Here is a 22,176-nt window from a genome sequence, read left to right on the forward strand (position 1 = left end):
TGTGTCCCTTGTTTAAAGCCTATCTGTGAGTAGCAGGGTGTGGTGTAGCACCTGTAATCCCAGCGCTTTGGGAGGTTGGGGTGGGAGGATCTCTTGAGGCCGGGAGTTCGTGATCATCGTGGGCAACATAGTGAAATTCCATCTCTACAAAAAATTTAAAAACTGGCAGGCCATGGTGGTGCATGCCTGTAGTCCCAGTTACACAGGAAGCTGAAGTGGGAGGATCACTTGAACCCAGCATTTCAAGGCTATTTCAAGCTATGACTGCACCACTGCACTCTAGCCTGCGTAACTGAGAGAGACCCCAATTTTTTTTTTTTTTGAGATGTAGTCTCACTCTGTCGCCCAGGCTAGAGTGCAGTGGTACAATCTTGGCTCACTGCAACCTCTGCCTCCCAGAGAGACCCTGCATTCCAACAAACAAACGAATGAACAAACAAACAAACAAACAAACGAACAAACACCTTTCTGTGACTCCCCAGAACCTATAGGACACAATCCAAACCGTTTACCAAGGCACACAAGGCCCTTCCTGATCTGACACTCCCTGCTTACAATTCTGAACGTTGAGTAGTTCCTGCTGAATTCCATCCCTTCCCATGACCTCTTCTGTCAGCCTGTGCTCCCCTTCCCTGCTCACAATTCTGGAAAACCCCTGTTCATCTTTCAAAACCCATCTTGTATGTCATGTCGTCTAGGAGCTTTTCCAGAACACTTCCACATAGCGGGAGTCCTCCCTGGTCCCTTCTGCCTGAATTTTTTTTTTTTTTTTTGAGACGGAGTTTCGCTCTTGTTGCCCAGGCTGGAGTGCAATGGTGCGATCTCGTCTTACCGTAACCTCCACCTCCCGGGTTCAAGCGATTCTCCTGCCTCAGCCTCCCGAGTGGCTGGGATTACAGGCATGCACCACCACACCTGGCTAATTTTGGATTTTTAGTAGAGACGGGGTTTCTCTGTGTTGATCAGGCTGGTCTTGAACTCCCACCTTCAGGTGATCCACCCGCCTCAACCTCCCAAAGTGCTGGGATTACAGGCGTGAGCCACCGCGCCTGGCCACCTTCTGCCTGAATCTTGAGCAGCGTCTACTTAGAGCTTCATTCTTTGTCCTCCTCGTAGAGTAGGAGGTCAGGGATCCCATTAGTCTACCTCTTCATCCTCAGGGCCTCGCACAAGGCCAGTTATTCTCAAAATGCTTTGAATGAATAATCAGAGCTGGCAAAGCTATTTCACCAGGGGCCATGGCGTCATCAATTCTTCCGTGGACTAAATCTCTGCTGAGGATCATCAAGTCACCCACCCTGGTGCCCAGTACAGGCCTGGCTTCACACTGAAGCATAACCAAATGCAGAGTGATACAGACCACCCGGTTGAGGTGTCAGAGAGCTGAGAGTGGAGAGCAGGCGACCCAGGCCTGAAGCAGGAGGGCAGGACTTGGAGGACGAATGGAGCTCAGTGCCCTGGAGAAAGAGTAGAGGCTGCCACCGGCTCCCTGGCTAAGACCCAAGCAGACGAAGGGGAGGGCTCATTCATCCAGGGCCAACCCAGAAGCAAGACTGCCAAGCAGGCCGGCCCAGCCCGGCTGGGAGGGGATTTCCTCAGGCTCCCTCTTCCTGGGCTGGGCAGCTTTGGAACCTGTCTGGAGGATTTTTGTTTGGGGAGGGACTGAGGAGCACCTGGCAGAGAGGGAGCTTCAGGGCAGCGGGCAACCCCTTGGCCCAGGAAGCCTGGAACACAAGGACCGGCGGGCGCGGCCTGGGACGCCCCTACCTTGGTCTTTCAGGGTAAGATGTGGGAGCTGGGGGGGAGTGGAGGGAGTCCCGTGTCAGGACAAGGGGGCAGCAGCAGGAAGTGCAGGGCCGAGGGGTGCTGTGCAGGAAGGAGGAGGGACGTGTGGGGTGCTCCCTTGGTAACCCCTCTTCTGGAGTGACCTCCTGGTGTGGCCGCTTTGGATCCTACTACTTTCAGTTTAAAAGCTGGCAGCATGTTGGGCCAAGAGTCAGGGGCTATCTTCCCGAGGGAAATGGCAGGGAAGGGCTGAGGATGGGGACAGGGTAATTTCATTCTTCTTCCCTGCCCTTCACACTGGCTTTCTCTCCAGCCATCACGTTCTCCCCAGCATCCCCTACCCTCCTAAGTTTTTCTAACTCCAACTAAGCCAGTTCCTAGCCCTTTGCTGACCTGGACACTGGAGACCACAGCCACGGAGACAGTCTCCACGTCTTCCTGCAAGGCGGCTCCTCCAGGGTTATTTGTTTCCTTCTTCCTGGTGTGGGTATCAGAGAGATTTCACTCAATGTTTCATTTATTCATTAGTGTTCATTTGTTTATTCATCACTGTTTGAGCATACACCTGGATACTCTGGAGGGAGGGCTGCACAATTTCTGCTCCTCTTGGGAATAAGAAAACTGAAATTTATTCCTCAAACATTTGATGATTATCTACAAGCTGGTGGGCAGCATGGTAGAGTAGAAAATTATTTTGGGGCCGGGCGCGGTGGCTCAAGCCTGTAATCCCAGCACTTTGGGAGGCCGAGACAGGCGGATCACAAGGTCAGGAGATCGAGACCATCCTGGCTAACCCGGTGAAACTCCGTCTCTACTAAAAAATACAAAAAACTAGCCGGGCGAGGTGGCGGGCGCCTGTAGTCCCAGCTACTCCGGAGGCTGAGGCAGGAGAATGGCGTGAACCCGGGAGGCGGAGCTTGCAGTGAGCTGAAATCCGGCCACTGCACTCCAGCCTGGGTGACAGAGCGAGACTCCGTCTCAAAAAAAAAAAAAAAAAAAAAAAAGAAAATTATTTTGGAGTCACGGGGAGACTGGCTTTATATCCCATATTTTCTGTTTACCTCCCGAGCCTCGGTTTCCTCAGCTATAATTTTTTTTTTTTTAAAGAGACAGGGTCTTACTACATTGCCCAGCTATGTACAGTGGCTGATCATAGCTTACTACAACTTCAAACTCCCGTGCTCGAGCAGTCCTCTTGCCTCAGCTTCCTGAGTTAACTGAGCCACGGGGGCCAGCTCAAAATGATATATATATATTTTTTTGAGATGGAGTCTTGCTCGTCGCCCAGGCTGTAGTGCAGTGGTGAGATCTCGGCTCACTGCAAGCTCCTCCTCCTGGGTTCATGCCATTCTCCTGCCTCAGCCTCCCGAGTAGCTGGGACTATAGGCGCCCACCACCACACTCAGCTAATTTTTTGTATTTTTAGTAGAGACAGGGTTTCACCATGTTAGCCAGGATCGTCTCAATCTCCTGACCTCGTGATCCGCTCGCCTCGGCCTCCCAAAGTGCTGGGATTACAGGTATGAGCCACTGCGCCCAGTCTCAAAATGATATTTTTATGAAGATGACAGGGAACAATGCATGTTGAATACCAAGCCTGGTGCCAGGCTCATTGTGGAGCCTTCCTAAACACCTGTGCTTTTCCCTTCCTCTTTGACCGCCTTCTTGCCATGCCTCTCCCTAACGAGCAACTCCCTCACCTTAGGCTTGTAAAGATATGCTAGACAACCCCTGGCCTTGAAAGCACGTAGGCAGAATGTAAACAGAACTGGCCAGTGACGGGGGAGTGGTGAAGGGAGAGGGAAGGCTGGGTTCCATGGCTCACTCCTGTAATCCCAGCATTTTGGGAGGCCAAGGCGGGAGGATTGCTTGAGTCCAGGAGTTCGAGACCAGCCTGGGCAACAAAATGAGGCCTTGTCTTTAAAAAATAAAATAAAAAGGAAGGGAAAGCCACATAGGCATGGGAGTAGGGAAGGTGTCAGGTGCTGGTTTGTGGTAAAAATACTGGACCAGGACTGAGTCCAGACATGCTGTGTTTCTGAATTTGCACACTCAACACTGAGCAAGTGATGGGAACCACCAATTCCTAAACTATGGATGCAGGCTAAGGGCTTTAAATGCATTGTCTTATTTAATCATAATCTTCTTATGATATTATTATTAACACCATTTCATAGATGGGGCAATGAAGATACAAACAGGTAAGGGATTTGCCTAAGGTCACATGGCTAATAAGAAATGGATCCAGAATTCAAGTCTAGGTCAGACTCTAAACTCCATGCTTTTTGCTCTGGTGCTTGCTGTCTTTCAAGTTTCTCTGTATTAGAAAGACCGGGCTGGGGGCAGTGGCTCATGCCTTGTAGTCCGAACATTTTGGGAGGCTGAGGGAGGAGGATTGCTTGAAGCCAGGAGTTCGAAGCCAGCCTGGGCAACAAGTGAGACACTATCTCAAAAAAAGAAGGCCTGGCACGGTGGCTCACACCTGTAATCCCAGCACTTTAGGAGGCCAAGGTAGGAGAATTGCTTGAGTCCAGTAGTTTGAGACTGGCCTGGGCAACACAGTGAGACCTTTTCTCTACAAAAAATAAAACAAAATTAGCCTGGCGTGGTGGTGTGCGCCTGTAGTCTCAGCTACTTTGTTTTTTTGAGACAGAGTCTCACTCTGTGGCCCAGGCTGGAGTGCAGTGGCGGCATCCCCAACTCAGTTGATTCTCTCACCTCAGCCTCCTGAATAGCTGGGACTATAGGTGCACACCATCATGCCCGGCTAACTTTTGTTGTTGTTGTATTTTTGGTAAAGACAAGGTTTCATCATGTTGCCCAGGATGGTCTCAAACTCCTGGACTCAAGGGATCCACCTGCCTTGGCCTCTCAAAGTGTGGGGATTACAGGCATGAGCCACTATGCTCGGCCTGTCTCAGCTACTTTTTAGGCTGAAATGGGAGGATCACTTGAGCCTGAGACGTCAAGGCTGCCGTGAGCTGAGATCAGGCCACTGCACTCCAGCCCGGGTGACAGAGCAAGACTATCTCCTCTCAAGGAAAAGAAAAAAAGAAAGACCAAAAGGGCATCAGCATTCCCCAACTACCTCCCTAGACACTGGTCGTTGACTTCCTGTAGATCTCCTGCTCTGGGCTGCTGCATCCAGACTCCTTCCCTGATTCGTTAACTCATTCACTCATTCCTACATCATTCATTAAATCAAATGCTCTGTTTATCCCCTGAGACTGCAAGGTTTCAAAAGGACAGAGATCATGGGCATGATCCTGTTCATTCAGTTTTATAATCCTGTTCATTCAGCACCTCATTCATTCCTGATACAAAAATTTTCAATGAATTCTTTGTGAGTAAATAAATTTGACAAATGTTTACTGATGCATTCCATGGACTAGGTAATAGGGAGTCAAAGATGAGTAACATGGAAGTCCTGTCCTCAGAATGCTCACAGCCTTGTAGAGGAGACAGTTATTATACAAAGAAGACAATGATGCTCTAGACACAAGCAGAGGTTGCTGACGGAACTAAGAAAAACATTTTTTTTTTTTTTTTTTTTTGAGACGGAGTCTCGCTGTCACCCAGGCTGGAGTGCAGTGGCCGGATCTCAGCTCACTGCAAGCTCCGCCTCCCGGGTTCACGCCATTCTCCGGCCTCAGCCTCCCGAGTAGCTGGGACTACAGGCGCCCGCCACCTCGCCCGGCTACTTTTTTGTATTTCTTAATAGAGACGGGGTTTCACCGTGTTAGCCAGGATGGTCTCGATCTCCTGACCTCGTGATCCTCCCGTCTCGGCCTCCCAAAGTGCTGGGATTACAGGCTTGAGCCACCGCGCCCGGCCAGAAAAGCATTTAATTCTACCATGCATCCGCAGTGCCTAACACAATGCTAAGCACATATTAGATGGTCAATAAGGCTTTGCAGAGAAGTTGTAAAGGACAGAGTCTTTTAGTTTTGTTTTTTTATTAAAATTTTTTCTTTTTCTTTTCTTTAACTTGATCCTAAATGTGATAGTAAGGAACAGAGTCTTAAAGGGGGTGTTAATACTTCCCTGAGACAACAAATGGGGCGGGGGGGAAGATGTTCTAGCAGAGGGAGGAGCTCATGAAAAGACCTCGTGGAGAGTGGGAGCTGGAACTGCTAGGGGCTCAGTGTGGCTGGGGCATAGGGTGTATTTGGGGAAATGGAAAGAAATGAAGGTGGAAAAATAGGAAGGGTTCAGGTCATGAGGCCTTTCTGTGCCTCATTAAGGAACCTAGGCTTTAAACCAAGGACATTGGATACCCATTGAAAAGATTTTGGCCAGGTATGGTGGCTCACGCCTCTAATCCCAGCACTTTGGGAGACTGAGGTGGGTGGATCACAAGGTCAGGAGTTCGAGACCAGTCTGGCCAATGTGGTGAAACCCAGTCTCTACTAAACAACAACAACAACAACAACAAAAACCCCCCAAAATTAGCTGGGTATGGTGGTGTGTACCTGTAGTCTCAGTCACTTGGGAGGTTGAGGGAAGAGAATCGCTTGAATGCAGGAGGCAGAGGTTGCAGTGAGCCAAGATCACGCCACCGTACTCCAGCCTGGGCAACAGAGCGAGACACTGTCTCAAAAAAAAAAAATTTAGCAATGAGAGTGATACCACCTGATTTGCATTTCAGAAGTGAGGCTGATGTGTGGGGGCCGAGGATATGATGACGCCAAGGTTTTCAGACCTGATGGGTGCCCACCTATCTATGGAAATTAATCTTCCTTTTTAAGACTTCATCATGGTTTGTTCATGAAGGGTCTCTTGAGTTGGCCTGTTCCTGATGACTGGTACTTTGTCCTCAGCTCTATACTGGGTCACAGCGAATCTGTTCCTTCTAATAAAAGTCTTGAAATTTATGAATACTTTACTTTTGTATAATCTGGAATAAGTTCAAGGATATTACTTGCAGTACCTTGTGCTATCCTACGCCAGAGAGCTACAGATGGAGTTGTAGAAGGGTTTCCAGGAATTATATCTCGCTCCAAATGTGTCCAGGGAGGGTGTGTCAAACTAGCCAGTGGTCGTGGAATTGGGGATGCAGGGGGCACGGATAACATTAAAGGAATCCATTTCCAGATTCTCAACTTCTGCAGGGACTTTTGCCTAAAAGTCATCTGCTTGTCTGGATTCTTTTAAGTTCTCCTTTTCAACTCTGTTTTCATTGTTTCTCTTCTTTGGCTTTATAAGAAAGTTACACCTCTGTCCATCCCAAATTCATTGAACAAGGTCTATTGTTCAAAATGACAGTTAGAGAATGCTCTGTTCCTGAGAGATAGCAAATAAAGAGAGATCAGGCAGGAGAAACTAAAGGGTGCTGTGTTTCTACTACAGACTCGTAGTATTTGTTTTATTTAAGAATATTCGGCCAGGCTCAGTGGCTCTTGCCTGTAATCCCAGCACTTTGGGAGGCCAAGGCGGGCTGATCACCTGAGGTCAGGAGTTCGAGACCAGCCTGACCAACATGGAGAAACCCCGTCTCTACTAAAGATACAAAACTAGCTGGGTCTAGTGGTGGGTGCCTGTAATCCCAGCTACTCAGGAGGCTGAGGCAGGAGGATTGCTTGAACCCGGGAGGTGGGGGTTGCAGTGAGCCAAGATCACGCCATTGCACTCCAGCCTGGGTGACAAGAGCAAAACTTCGTCTCAAAAAAAAAGAAAAAAAAAAAAGAATCCTTGTTGGCTGGGTGCGGTGGCTCACGTCTATAATTCCAGCACTTTGGGAGGCCGAGTTGGGTGGATGACTTGAGGTCAGGAGTTCGAGACCAGCCTGGCCAACACGGTGAAACCTGGTCTCTACTAAAAATACAAAACTAGATGGGTCTGGTGGTGGGCGCCTGTAATCCCAGCTACTCAGGAGGCTGAGGCAGGAGGATTGCTTGAACCCGGGAGGTGGGGACTGCAGTGAGCCAAGATCACGCCATTGCACTCTAGCCTGGGTGACAAGAGCAAAACTTCGTCTCAAAAAAAAAAAAAAAAAGAAAAGAATCCTTGTTGGCCGGGTGCGGTGGCTCACGTCTATAATTCCAGCACTTTGGGAGGCCGAGTTGGGTGGATGACTTGAGGTCAGGAGTTCGAGACCAGCCTGGTCAACATGGTGAAACCTCGTCTCTACTAAAAATACAAAAATTGCCAGGTGCAGTGGCTCATGCTTGTAATCCCAGCACTTTGGGATGCCAAGGTGGATGGATCACGAGTCAGGAGCTCAAGACCAGCCTGGCCAACATGGTGAAACCCCATCTCTACTAAAAATACAAAAATTAGCTGGGTGTGGTGGTGGGTGCCTGTAATCCCAGCTATTTGGGAGGCTGAGGCAGGAGAATCGCTTGAACCCAGGAGGTGGAGGTGGCAGTGAGCTGAGACCGCGCCATTGCACTCCAGCCTGGGCAACAGAGCAAGACTGTGTCAAAAAAAAAAAAAAAAAAGAAAAGAAAAGAAAAGAAAAAAAAAACCAATTACTTTGGCATCTTTGTTGAAAATCAATTGATCTATTAATCAATTTCGGCAATCTCTGTTCTGTTCTATTGATATATATGTCTATTCTTAGGCCAATACCATTGTTACTTTATAGTAAGTCTTGCCACTGGGTAGTATAAGTCTTTCAACTTGGCTCTTCTTTTTCAAAATTGTTTTTACTATTGAAGGTCTTTTGTATTTCCAAATACATTTTAGTATCAGCATGTCAATTTCTACAAAAAGCCTGCAGAGATTTTTATGAAAAGTGCATTGTATCAGCCTGGGTGGCAAGAGCAAAACTCCATCTCAAAAAAAAAAAAAAACAAAACCAAAAACCCAAGAAACCAAAAATTAGCTGGGTGTCGTGATGGGTGCCTGTAATCCCAGCTACTCAGGAGGCTGAGGCAGGAGAATCGCTTGAACCTAGGAGGTGGACATTGCAGTGAGCTGAGATCGCGCCATTGCACTCCAGCCTGGGTGACAAGAGGAAAACTCCGTCTCAAAAAAAAAAAAAAAAAAAAAACCCAAAAACACAAAAATTAGCTGGGCGTGGTGGCACGCGCCTATAATCCCAGCTACTCAGGAGGCTGAGGCAGGAGAATCACTTGACTCCAGGAGACGGAGGTTGTAGTGAGCCAAGGTCATGCTGCTGCACCCCAGCCTGGGCAACAGAGTGAGACTCCATCTCAAAAAACCCCCAAAAAACCAACAAACCAAAAGAAATTCTTGTTTATTCAACCTGAGGAAGCTGATTAAGTAAAGCCAGAAAATAAAAAATAAAAATAAATAAAAATACTTGTTTAGACTGAGCACAGTGGCTCATTCCTGCAATCCCAGCACTTAGGAAGGTCGAAGCGAGAGGATCACTTGAGCCCAGGAGTTTGAATCCAGCCTGGGTAATGTGATGAGACCTCGTCTCTGTAAGATTTGCCGGGCATGGTGGCATGTGCCTGTGGTCCTAGCTATTTGGGAGGCTGAGGTGGGAGGATATCTTGAGCTCAAGAGGTCGAAGCTTCAGTGAGCTGGGTTTGCATCACTGCAGTTCAGCCTGGGCGACAAAGCAAGACCCTGTCTCAAAACAAAACAAAACAAAACCCAAATAGGGCCAGGTGTGGTGGCTCATACTTGTAACCTCAATACTTCGGGAGACTGTGGTGGGCAGATCGCTTGAGCTCAGTTTGAGAGCTTGAGACCAGCATGGGCAACATGGCTAAACCCTATCTGTACCAAAAAATACAGAAGTTAGCCAGGTGTGGTGGTACACACCTGTAGTCTCAGCTACTTGGGAGGCTAAAGTGGGAGGATCGCTTGAACCCAGGAGGCAGAGGTTATAGTGAGCTGAGATCATGCCACCGTGCTCCAGCCTGGGTAACAGAGTGAGACCCTGTCTCAAAACAAAACAAAATGAAAAATTTGCTCAATGCTAATTATGTGCCAGACACTGTTCTAAGGGTTTTACAGATAATAAACGAATTCAATACTCATACTGAATCTATGAAGTAGACATTTACCACCCTCCTTTTACAGATGATGCTCCCAAGGCACAAAGAGGTTTAATAAGTTGCCCAAGGTCACAGAAGTGTTAAGTGGTGAAATCAGAATTTGAATTCCAGACACCTTTGAATTCCTCTAGAATTTGTGCTTTTAGTCATTATGCTATACTAAACTTAAGTGCTTTAGCTCTTTATTTATGTATTATAAAATTAGAATTGAGACATGAGCCAGTTGTCATGGGGATGCAAATTAATGCATTTATGGAACCTTTTAAAAATAAAGGTAGATTTTCTTATGGACAGAAAATCTGTTTGATTTGGCTAATTGGTTTGACAGTGGGGACAGACTTTGCCAACTGGATTATGTGGTAGACATTTTCCATAAACTGAACAAGTAAAATCTGTAGCTCTAAGGTTTAGATGAAAATATATTTAAAACATGTCTCTAACAAAGAGTATGACAAAAGATTTGATCTTGGAGCCAATTTTAAGTTGTAAAAAATAATTGTAGTTATTAACCTTTAAAATGTATGAGGGAGAACAGAGCTTCTTAAATTTTTTTTTTTTTTTTTTTTTTTTTTGAGACTGAGCCTAGCTCTGTCACCCAGGCTGGAGTGCAGTGGTGTGATCTCAACTCACTGCAACCTCCGCCTCCTGGGTTCAAGCGATTCTCCTGCCTCAGCTTCCTGAGTAGCTGGGATTACAGATGCCCACCACCACGCCTGGCTAATTTTTTTGTATTTTTAGTAGAGATGGGGTTTCACTATGTTGGCCAGGCTGGTCTTGAACTCCTGACCTCATGATCTTCCGGCCTCGTCCTCCCAAAGTGCTGGGGTTACAAGTGTGAACCACCACGCCTGGCCATTTTATTTTTATTTATTTATTTATTTTTGAGACAGTCTTGCTCTGTCATCCAGGCTAGAGTGCAGTGGCACAATCTCTACTCACTGCAACCTCTGCCTCCTAAGTTCAAGTGATTCTCTTGCCTCAGCCTCCTGAGTAGCTGGGATTACAGGCACCCTCCATAATACCTGGCTAATTTTTTGCGTTTTTCATAGAGACAGGGTTTTGCCATATTGGCAGGCTGGTCTTGAACTCCTGGCCTCAAGTGATCCACCAGCCTCGGTTTCCCAAAGTGCTGGGATTATATGCATGAGCCACCACACCTGACATTCTTAAAAATTTTATGGGGATTTATGAACAAAAGATTGTGAAGACTTGTGGGCCCAGCTCGGTGGCTCACTCCTGTAATCCCAGCACTGTGGGAGACCAAAGGGGGTGGATCATTTGAGGTCAGGATTTTGAGACCAGCCTGGCCTACAAATGAAAACCCGTCTCTACTAAAAATACAAAAATCAGTCAGGCATAGTGATGGGCACTTGTAATCTCAGCTACTCGGGAGGCTAAGGCAGGAGAATCGCTTGAACCCAGAAGGCGGGGAGGTTGCAGTGAGCCGAGATCGCACCACTGCACTCCAGCCTGGGCAACAGAGCAAGACTCCATCTCTTAAAAAAATAAATAAAAAAAAAATTGTGAAGACCTGTGGTGTATGACACCGATAAACATTGCCGGCCACGTGTTTGCTGGCGGGGATGAGGTTTCTGGTTAGGTGAGGGAAAGTGGTTTATCCATAGGTAAGCAGGGGCAGAATTAGAGCAAGGACCAGGATTTTCTGACTCCTGCAATGTCGGAGCTCTTTCCATGATACTTCCCTTTTCTTTCCTTCTCCATTCGTGTGATTGTTAATTCAGCAAACACTTGCTGAGAAATATTTTCTGCTTTTGTGGAGCTCATATTCTAGCAGAAGGAGACAGACAATAAATAAACTAACTATTTTTAGATAATGGTAAGTGCTGGGAGCATAGAAGTGGGGAAATGTAGTAGAGTCTATAGGGGTGCGGGAAGGCAAGGGCAGGGGAGACTTCCTAGGGACGTGCTACGGGTTATGAAGGACCAAGACCAACCTTGTGTGTGTGCGTTGTAGGGAATGGGGAGGGCTAGGTAGAAGAAATAGCAAGTACAAAGACTTTGAGGCAGGAGAGGGTTCGGTGTGTTCCAGGAACAGAAAGACGCCGCTGTGGCTGCAGCACTGAGTCGTTGGAAGAAAGAAGTAGAAAGGGAATTCCACAAAGAAGGTAGGAGCTGGGTCATACAGGATCTTATCACTTGACTTCAGGATCCTGTATTTATCCCAAAGACAATGGGAAACCATTGAAGGATTTTTAAGCTGAGAGTTGATACACTCTGATTCACGGTTTTGTTTTGTTTCATGTTGGAGGGAGGCAGGAGTGGAAACAGAGTGAAGACTAATTTGGGAGGGCATTTTCGGGTCAGATATCAGTAATCTACTCAACGGAAGAATACAAAGATGAACAATGTGAATGGAAAGAAAGGCAGAATGGTACGAGATGTCATTCTGTCTTCTGGTTCTGATGAGGCATGCTGGTAGCTATTACTGTGTAACAGATCACCCCAAAATTTAGTGACTCAAAACAAGAATGGGTGTGGTGGCTCACGCCTGTAATTCCAGCACTTTGGGAGGCCAAGGGGGGTGGATCGCCTGAGCTCAGGAGTTCAAGACCAGCTTGGGCAACATGGCGAAACCCCGTCTCTACAAAAAATACAAAAATTAGTCAGGCATGGTGGTGCTCACCTGTAGTCCCAGCTACTCAGGAGGCTGAGGCACAAGAGTCCCTTGAACCAGGGAAGTGGAGCTTACAGTGAGCTGTGTTTCTGCTACTGCACTCCATCCTGGGAGACAGAGTCAGACCTCGTCTCAAAACAAACAAATAACAGAAAAACCAAGACTCATTTTATTTTGTCATAATTCTGTAAGTCAGGGGTTTGGGCAGGGTTCCGCTGAGCAGTTCTTCTCCATGTAGTCATAGCTAGGGTCATTCATAGCTGTATTCAACTGGTGGATGAGCTGGGCTGGTAGGTCAAGGAGGTTCCATTAATAGGTCTGGCACCTTGGTGCTTTTCTTTGTTTTCACATGACTTTTTCTTTTTTTTAAATCAGGCAACCTCCTGAGCCGGAGCAGGCTCAGAGAGACTCCTACCTTCGTGCTCTTCTACATGGCCTCTCTCTCCATGTGGGCACCTTGGGCTTCCTCATAGTATGGTGGCCTCCAGATAGTCAACCTTCTTATATGGTGTTAGGCTTCAAAGCGGAAGCATTCCCAAAGGAGCAAAAGTGGAGACTGCATAGCTGTTAAGGCCTGGCGCTGCAAAGTACCCAGCACACCTTCTGCCACATAGTATTGGTCAAAACCAGTCACAGGGCTGGTCCAGACTTAAGGAGAGGAGAAACAAACCCAAACCGTATCTCTTGGTGAGAGGAATGGAAAATTATATGCTCCATCTTTAGTCTACCATACTTGGCTTCTGGGAACTGAATAGCCCTAACCATGCTGATGGCGCTGACCCACTTTTAAATCTAAACCACAGTATACTATGTTGGAACAATTTATAGGTCTTTATTCCCCACTGAATAGAGAGGGCCTGGAGAACAGGAGGTGGTTTCTTTTTCTTTCCATTTTTTTTTTCCCCCATGTGTTTTCAGAATGTAACACATACAAGGCATTCAGGGAATGCTACCATTGGATGCACACATCACATAAGCATTCACTGGTTGTCGAAACATGGTGTATATAAGAATCCCTGGGAGCTGTTAAAAATGCATGCAGATTTCTGAACAAGACCTGAGCCCAGGCCCTCTGAATCCAAATCTGTAGGGCAGAAGTTTTCAGTCTTGGCTGCACATGAAAAGATACGAGTGCCAGGCCTTCACCCCAGAGACCCAGTTTCTGTCGATCTGGGGTGAGCTCAAACACATTTAAGTCTCCTCAGATGATTCTAATGTGAGGCCAGGGTGAAGAACCAGTGCCCTAGGATTAGAACCAGCCATCTCTGCTAACCTCCCCAGATGATTCTGATGCAGGTGGTCCATGACAGGTTGACCAACACCCTTGGCTTGCTCTGATTTTAGCACTAAAAGTCGCACATCCCGAGAAACTCCTAGTCCTGTGCAAGCCAGATGGTTGGTCATTATCAATGGACCACTATTGAAAAAAAATTCTAGATGAGGCAGTGAAAGCCTTTTTTGAAAAATGCCCACAAGTATCTATTGAAAGCCATGATTTTGTCTCCTTACTTAAGGGCCTGAGCCAACTGTCCTTGAATTAAGGGGTAAGTGCCTCACGGTCACTGTTTTCCTTCAGCCTTGTGCTCTGGTGTGCTAGGTCTGTTAACTCATGCAAATAATGTGTCTGTCTTTGAGAATTCTTTCAGACTATATCCCTTAGTGCACACACCACAGCTTTGAAGGCCCAATCACAACCAACAAAGATGATGTGTTTAGGATAATACGAGATACAGGATGAAATCCCTATGTCTTCTACACCAGTGTGTATTATTATCACCATCACAAATACTTATAACAGGGTACACAAATATATGTAATATGTTACATAGCTGTGGGGCGGCCCAGACTCTGGTCTGAGATTCCTGGGTTTGTGCTCCAGCTTTGCTGTCACTAGGTATGTCATCATGGATGCCTCTTTTTTTGCCCTAGTTGTTCACCTACAAAATGGGAATAATAAACATGTCTTCTTCACAGAGCAGATGGGAGGATCCAGAAAATAATATAAGCGAAAGTGGTTCTGTAGAGTGAGAAGGCTGAGGTATTATGATGGTCTTTGAATGGGAGGGACTTGAAGAAATGATTCCGTGAGAGGCCCTGCACGTGACTGGGGTTCTCTCTGGTCCCCCTACCCTGAACCATAGCCCACCTGTGAAGTTTCAAGGAAGAAGCTTTTGACACGGAGTGGACCATGGAGAGAGCTCAGGAAGCAGAGTTGTCTACCTTAGTTGCCCTAACTGCTGAGGTCAAGTGTGCTTTGCTTCAGGAAAAAGCAAAACTTTTGGAAATGGGCGTTTGTGAAGGCATTTTTTGTTTTTAAATCTTTTGCCTATTTATTCCAAGTGTATCCTCAGAAACGTAGCCAAAAGAAAACAACCACAACCACAAACCTGTAATATTGAAAAGCCAGTTCTTAATTTCTGTAGCTAAAAAAGCATCCTTTCAGGCTGTAACCGCAGAGAGATTGCTGCAGGCCTCTGACATAATGACGGTTTGCAGTGTGATGAAGGAGGCTGCTAAGCTCTGTGGCCCAGAGGCCCAATCCTGGCCTCTCCAATTACCCAGGCGCCTAGCAACACCACCAAAAGTCTCCATGCCAGGCCCAGCTGGGCAGCAATTGGCTACACCCAGCACAGCCCACTGCCCAGCCTCCTGAGCTTCCCAGCCACATCAAGGCTGGTCTCAGCCCCGGCAGGGGCCCGCCTGGTACCAACGAATGGGTGGGGCCAGCTGTTTAGAATAAACAATTCAGATATTTAAAAGCTCCCTGTTTGAATGCAGCTAGGCAAGCGGCTCAAGCTCACAACTAAAAGTGTCTGCCATGGAAAAGGAGTTGTTGTAAGGGCGTTGGCCTTGCCAGGGCCCTTCTGGGTGAGGCGAAGAAGGGAAGGTGAGCCTGATTTAGTCTTCCGGCTTCTCAAAGAGGCAAATGCTTTTCCCGTCTTGGACGCTTGTGTCCACCTAGAGTCCTCGTGGTAGCAGTGGGGATGGTGGGAATTCCCAGCCCCATCTTCCCCCAGGGGTCATGACCTGCCACGTCCTCTACAGCTTCCGTTCGGGAATTCCCAGGGACTAGTCTGGGACTGTCTAGGCAGCTGGAGGAAAAAGAGGGAGATAAGAGTACAGGAAAGGATGGGATGACAATAACCAAAAAGAAGACTCACACTTCTTTTGTTTAATTTTTTTTTTTTTAATTTTTATGTATTTAGTTTTTGGAGACAGGGTTTTGCTCTGTCACCCAGGCTAGAGTGCAAGTGGCACCATTGTAGCTCGCTGCAATCTTGAACTCCCTGTTTCAAGCGATCCTCCTGCCTCAGCCTCCCGAGTACCTGGAAGTGCAGCTGTGCACACCACTGCCCCTGGCAAACTTTAATTTTTAAATTTCTTTTTGTAGGGAAAGGCTTTCACTGTGTTGGCCAGGCTGGTCTCAAACTCCTGGCCTCAAGCAATCCTCCCGCCTCTGTCTCTCAAAGTGCTAGGATTACAGGCATGAGCTACCAGGCCTGGCCCATTCTTTCTTATTTAATTTTTTTAAAAAATGTGGCCAGGGCAGTGGCTCATGCCTGTAATCCCAGCTTGCTGGGAGGCCGAGGTGGGCAGATCACCTGAGGTTGGGAGTTCGAGATCAGCCTGACCAACATGGAGAAACCCCGTCTCTACTTAAATACAAAATTAGCTAGGTGTGGTGGCACATGCCTGTAATCCCAGCTACTCAGGAGGGTGAGGCAGGAGAATCTCTTGAACTTGGGAGGCGGAGGTTTCGGTGAGCCGATATTATGCCATCGCACTCCAGCTTGGGCAACAAGAGCAAAACTCTGTCTCAAAAAAAAAAAAAAAAAAAAAAAGGGCGCGGTGGCTCATGCCTGTAATTCCAGCACTGTGGGAGGCCAAGGGGGGCGGATCATGAAGTCAGGAGATCGAGACCATCCTGACTAACACGGTGAAACCCTGTCTCTACTAAAAATACAAAACAATTAGCCAGGCGTGGTGGCGGGCGTCTGTAGTCCCAGCTACTCAGGAGGCTGAGGCAGGAGAATGGCGTGAACCTGGGAGGCAGAGTTTGCAGTGAGCCGAGATCGCGCCACTGCACTCCAGCCTGGGTGACAGAGCGAGACTCCGTCTCAAAAAAAAGAAAAAAAACCAATTTTACGTTTTAAAATCTTAAATTTATTTATTTATTTTTGAGACAGGATCTTGCTCTGTTGCCAAGGCTGGAGTAAATTTTTATTTTTAACTCTAATCCCATGACAAATAAAGAAGTACCTTTCTATAACACTTGCTGCGTAGAAATCACAGGGGCTGTGGAACATGCGGGGGCTTTGGAGTCAGGCGCCCGGACTCTTGTCCCAGCCTTCCCCTCATTAGCTGTGAGACCTTGAGCAAATTACTTTGGTAACCTGGGTTTCTTTATCCTTAAAATGGGAACGTTATTACCCTGCCTTACAAAGTGGTAAAAATTAATGAAAAGAATGCTCATAAAGTGTTTGGCCTAGAAGTTGGCACACAGTAAGTGTTTATTATTCTAGTAGCTCTTTATTATCTTATTTGATTTTTACCACAATTTTGTAAGATGCTCAGGGCAGAGGTGAGCTCTGTTTTACAGCTGAGGAAACTGAGGCCCAGTGAAAAACTAAATGTGGATGCCAGGAGTAGAATTCAGGTCTTTACAGTGTCAAACACAAGGCAGGCTATTCTTCAAAGGCAGATGGCAAGTCCTTTTTTTGGTAGCCATTGTGACACGGCGGCTTCACAGCAATGGTGCCCTGTGATGGTAGAATGATAATGGAAGGGGTGCGGCCGTGCAGAGGAAAAGTCGGTAGGAGGCTCTTTTCTTTCTTTCTTTTCTTTTTTTTCTTTTTTTTTTTTTTTGGAGATGGAGTCTCGCTCTGTTACCCAGGTTGCAGTACAGTGGTGGCGCGACCTCGGCTCACGGCAAGCTCCGCCTCCCAGGTTCACGCCATTCTCCTGCCTCAGCCTCCCGAGTAGCTGGGACTACAGGCACTCACCCTCCCACCACTCCCAGCTAATTTTTTGTATTTTTAGTAGAGACAGGGTTTCACCATGTTAGTGAGGCTGGTCTCGATCTCCCGACCTCGTGATCCACCTGCCTCGGCCTCCCAAAGTGCTGGGATTACAGGTATGAGCCACCGCGCCTGGCCTGCTAGAAGGCTCTTTTCAACATAAAGTCACACAAAGACTTAGTCAATGTGTGGTTGGAATTCCTCCTTCCCCCTTTTGCCTCCCCTCTTTCTCTCCCTCCTCTCTTTCTCTCCCTCTCTCTTTCCCTCCCTTTCTTCCAGAAGCATTCCTTTTTAAAAAACTGTTTTTTAAATAACTCTGCTGTTTTGTATGGAATGCTTCATGAATTTGCGTGTCATCCTTGTGCAGGGGCCGTGCTCATCTTCCCGTGCGTATCGGTCCAGTTTTTAGTGTATGTGCTGCTGAAGCGAGCACCACAAGCATTCTTTTATTGATTGATTGATTGAGCTAAGGTCTTGCTCTATCACTCAGGATGGAGTGTAGTGCCACGATCTTGGCTCACTGCAACCTCCACCTCCCGGGTTCAAGTGATTCTCCTGCCTCAGCCTCCCTAGTAGCCGGGACTACAGTCACGCATCACCACGCCTGGCCAATTTTTTTTTTTTTTTTTTTTTTTGTATTTTAGTAGAGACGTGGTTTTACCATGTTGGCCAGGCTGGTCTTGAACTCCTGACCTCAGGTGATCCACCCACCTTGGCCTCCCAAAGTGCTAGGATTACAGGCGTGAGCCCTGTACCCGGTCCTGGTTAATTTTTGCTAATTTTTTTGGCAAAGCCAGTCTGGGGAACTTCTGGTCTAGTTCACGGTGCAGCTGAGAGAGCTGTGGCTCAGAGCCAGGAAGGAACTTGCCCCGGGTCAAACAGCCAGGAAATGGCAGTCTAGACCAGAAAACACATCTCCTGATTCTGTGCTCCTCTCACTGTGTCTCCCAAACACAGAACAAGAACTGATTTTATTTATTTATTTATTTATTTATTTATTTTCTTGAGACGTAGTCTTGCTCTGTTGCCCAGGCTGGGGTGTAGCAGTATGATTTCAGCTCACTGCAACTTCTGCCTCCTAGGTTCAAATTATTCTCCTGCCTCAGCCTCCCCCAGTAGCTGGGATTAAAGGCATCCACCACCTCACCTGGCTAATTTTTGGGTAGTTTTAATAGAGATGGAGTTTTACCATGTGCTAGGCTGTCTCGAATGCCTGACCTCAGGTGATTCACCCACCTCGGCCTCTCAAAGTGCTGGGATTACAGACAGGCGTGAGCCACCGTGCTCAGTCAAGAACTGAATTTAACTTGCAACAGGAACACTCCAGGTAGAGTTAAGAATTTCTTGGCTATTCATATGTATTAGTTAGGTTATTTTATTTTTTAAAATTTTCTATTTTTGAGACAGGGTCTCTTTCTGTTGCCCAGGCTGCAGTGCAGTGGTATAATCACAGCTCACTGTAGCCTCAACCTCCCAGGTTCAAGCAATCCTCCTACCTCAACCTCCCACGTAGTTGGGGACCACAGGTGCACGGTACTATGCCCAGCTAAATTTTAATTTTTTTTTAGAGACGGGGTTTCACTATGTTGCCCAGGCTGGTCTTGAATTCCTGGGCTCAAGTAATCCTCCCACCTTGGCCTCCCACTGTGCTAGGATTACAGGCATAAGCCACTGTGCCAGCCTAGTCAGCTTTTTTTTTTTTTTTTTGGAGACGGAGTTTCGCTGTTGTTGCCCAGGCTGGAGTGCGATGGCGCAATCTCGGCTCACTACAACCTCCGCCTCCTGGGTTCAAGTGATTCTCCTGTCTTCGCCTCCCAAGTAGCTGGGATTACAGGCGCATGCCACCATGCCCGGCTAACTTTTGTATTTTTAGTAGAGACTGGGTTTCATAGTATTGGTCAGGCTGGTCTCAAACTCCTGACCTCAGGTGATCCGCCCGCCTCAGCCTCTCAAAGTGCTGGGATTATAGGTGTGAGACACTGTGCCCGGCCCTAGTCAGGTTTTTTGATTGCAAAAGATGGGAACTGATTCTGTCTAATTAAATCAGGAAATGAATTTTATTCAAAGCACATTGAGTAAGTTACAGAATCATTGGAAGGCTGTAGAAACAAGGCTTGGGAAATAAGCAAAAACACGGAGAGACCAGGTACCTAGAATTACAACAAATCCCATCACAGAGCCAGGTAGATGAGGACAGCCTCAGTGTTGCTGCTGCCGAGTGCCCAGTGCTCCTGCCTTCATCACAGCCACAGCTGGCATTGGACGCTGGATGCCATGCTGACCCCAATGGCAAGGCTGTCTGGACACTGGATACTGCTGCCACTGCTGCAACCACTGTAAAGAATTTTTTCCATCCCCACCTCCAGCCTCAGAAATCCTAAGCAAATGCAGCTGGTTGGTCAAGCGTAGGTGACTAGCTGCCTCGGGACATGTGAAAGTGAATATTGGGCATGGTTAATGTCTATAATGGCAGCTGTTTCCTGCTGTCCACCAGGAGAAGATAAATTCCCCAAGAAAACTGACAAATGACGACTACATACATGTTGTCAAAGAATACACTGAAAGTCCTTGACATTTGCAGATTCAACACTTGCAATTTCAGTAATTTACTAGTTACTCCCAAAGGCCTATTATGAATGAATATGAGTTGAATGATTGGCTTTGCCTGTTAGTGAGCCAGGCCTACCGCTCTGCCTGGACATCTCACATGACTGTTATCCTTTATGTAGTTTGCATGCAGTGATTAAAATATTTGTTTCTTGTTTGCAGAGTAGAAAAGATTCATAAAATAAATCGTCCATTGGTGCCAGTGATATAAACAAAGAGAAAGGAGGAGGTACAAGACAGTGACTTTGTTTTTTGGCTACAAATAGAAATTTTGGATAAACTGGCATGGTGTGTCAAGTTCAGTCGTGTCTAAGATCCCTGGTATCAGTTGTTTAGTGAGTGCATCAGCCAGTGCCAAAGCTACTCATCAAGAAAGAGATTAACCTTTTTTTTTTTCTTTTGAGTCAGAGTTTCTGTCGCCCAGGCTGGAGTGCAGTGTCAAAATCTCGGCTCACTGCAACCTCCGCCTCCTACTGCAACCTCCGCCTTCTGGGTTCAAGAGATTCTCCTGTCTCAGCCTCCCAAGTAGCTGGGATTATAGGCGCATGACACCACGGCCGGCTAATTTTTGTATTTTTAGTAGAGGCAGGGTTTCACCATGTTGGCCAGGCTGGTCTTGAATGCCTGACCTCAAGTGATCTGCCCGCCTCGGCCTCCCAAAGTGCTGGGATTACAGGTGTGAGCTACCATGCCTGGCCTGGCTATACTTTACAATGTAATTTTGGGAGGCACTGTGTGGTATGTAGTACATTAGAGCATCTGAAAGGTCTGGAAAAATCTTTTGCAAATGTCAGGAGTCTCCTATGTAAATCTCTTTATAGAAATCTCTTTTCGGCTGGGCATGGTGGTTTACGCCTATAATCCCAGCAGTTTATGAGGCCTAGGTGGATGGATCACTTGAGGTCAGGAGTTCGAGACCAGCCTGACCAACATGGTGAAACCCCATCTCTACTAAAAATACAAAATTAGCCAGGCATGGTGGTGCACACCTGTAACTCCAGCTACTTGGGAGGCTGAGGCAGGAGAATTGCTTGAACCTGGGAGGTAGAGGTTGTGGTGAGCCGAGATTGCGCCATTGCACTCCAGCCTGGGCAACAAGAGCAAAACTCCATCTCAAAAAAAAAAAAAAAGAAATGTCTTTTCAACAGATTTTTTTTTTAAAGGTAGTCAACTGTCCTGAGTAAATGAGCACAGTCCTGCCCGTTCAAGTCTTTGGCCAACACACTGGCTCTGTGATTGTTAACAAGTAATGCTTATTCCAGGCAAAGTCAGGAAGTAGGACAGTTCTTTCTGTGTTTCCTTTTTTTTTTGTTTTTGAGACGGAGTCTCGCTCTGTCACCCAGGCTGGAGTGCAGTGGGCAATGTCAGCTCACTGCAAGCTCTGCCACCCGGGTTCACGCCATTCTCCTGCCTCAGCCTCCTGAGTAGCTGGGACTACAGGCGCCTGCCACCAGCCTGGCTAATTTTTTTGTATTTTTAATAGAGACGGAGTTTCACTGTGTTAGCCAGGATGGTCTTGATCTCCTGACCTTGTGATCCACCCACCTTGGCCTCCCAAAGTGCTGGGATTACAGGCACGAGCCACCGCACCTGGCCCTGTGTTTCCTTTTAAGAGTACTTGTGACCAGGTGGGATCATTCTATGTTTCCTCTTGAGAATACTTGTGGATTACAGGCTCTCTCACACCTGTAATCTCAATGCTTTGAGAGGTCAAGCAGGGAGGATCCCTTGAATTCAAGGGTTTGAGACCAGCTGGACAACATGGGGAGGCCACCATCTCAAAATGATGATAATAATAATAATGATAATAAAGTTAAAAACTTTTTTTGTTTAAAAAAAGAATACTTGGCAACCACGAAGGAAAGGTTTTGCTTACCTTTTGGTTCTTTTTTCCCACTCCCCAATTCTCAGAACCCATGAAAGGGTTTTGGTTCTTGGTGTGCATAAGGAACATTTCCATTTTTAAACAGAAGGCTAGAGACGTTCTAACAATCTACCTAGTTGTTCCCTACCTGTAGGATGAGAACTTTTCACAGCAGTGCCACCCAGTTTTGATCTGTGTATTTGAGGCCTTTCAAAAAACAGTGGGCAGCAACTTGCTGCAGATAAGAGGTAGGAGGTTTGCTTAGTGAGTAAGAAAGCAGAGTCAGCGCAGTAA

The 22,176-nt window shown here is 46.9% G+C and overlaps 1 protein-coding gene and 1 non-coding gene across 4 annotated transcripts in view; one reads left to right on the top strand and one right to left on the bottom strand.

Annotated features, from left to right (window-relative positions):
• Nucleotides 1-1,634: 1,634 nt before the first annotated feature.
• The window catches only part of RHBDL2 (rhomboid like 2), a 58,495-nt gene continuing 37,953 nt past the window's right edge, over nucleotides 1,635-22,176 (top strand). For 2 of the 3 annotated variants that reach the window (XM_065524728.2, XM_074011645.1), the window contains exon 1: nucleotides 15,160-15,280. In XM_065524728.2, coding sequence (XP_065380800.1) covers nucleotides 15,166-15,280 — 115 coding nt within the window. In that variant the 5' untranslated portion in view covers nucleotides 15,160-15,165. Of the gene's footprint in view, nucleotides 1,782-15,159; nucleotides 15,281-22,176 lie in introns of those variants that run through there. The other variant, XM_005543912.5, reaches the window with a different exon arrangement.
• On the bottom strand, nucleotides 17,734-17,844 carry LOC123570964 (U6 spliceosomal RNA). The gene has a single exon (XR_006695182.1). It is a non-coding gene; the product is annotated as a U6 spliceosomal RNA (small nuclear RNA).

This window comes from Macaca fascicularis, chromosome 1 (assembly GCF_037993035.2).
Source record: "Macaca fascicularis isolate 582-1 chromosome 1, T2T-MFA8v1.1".
Classification (NCBI taxonomy): domain Eukaryota; kingdom Metazoa; phylum Chordata; class Mammalia; order Primates; family Cercopithecidae; genus Macaca; species Macaca fascicularis.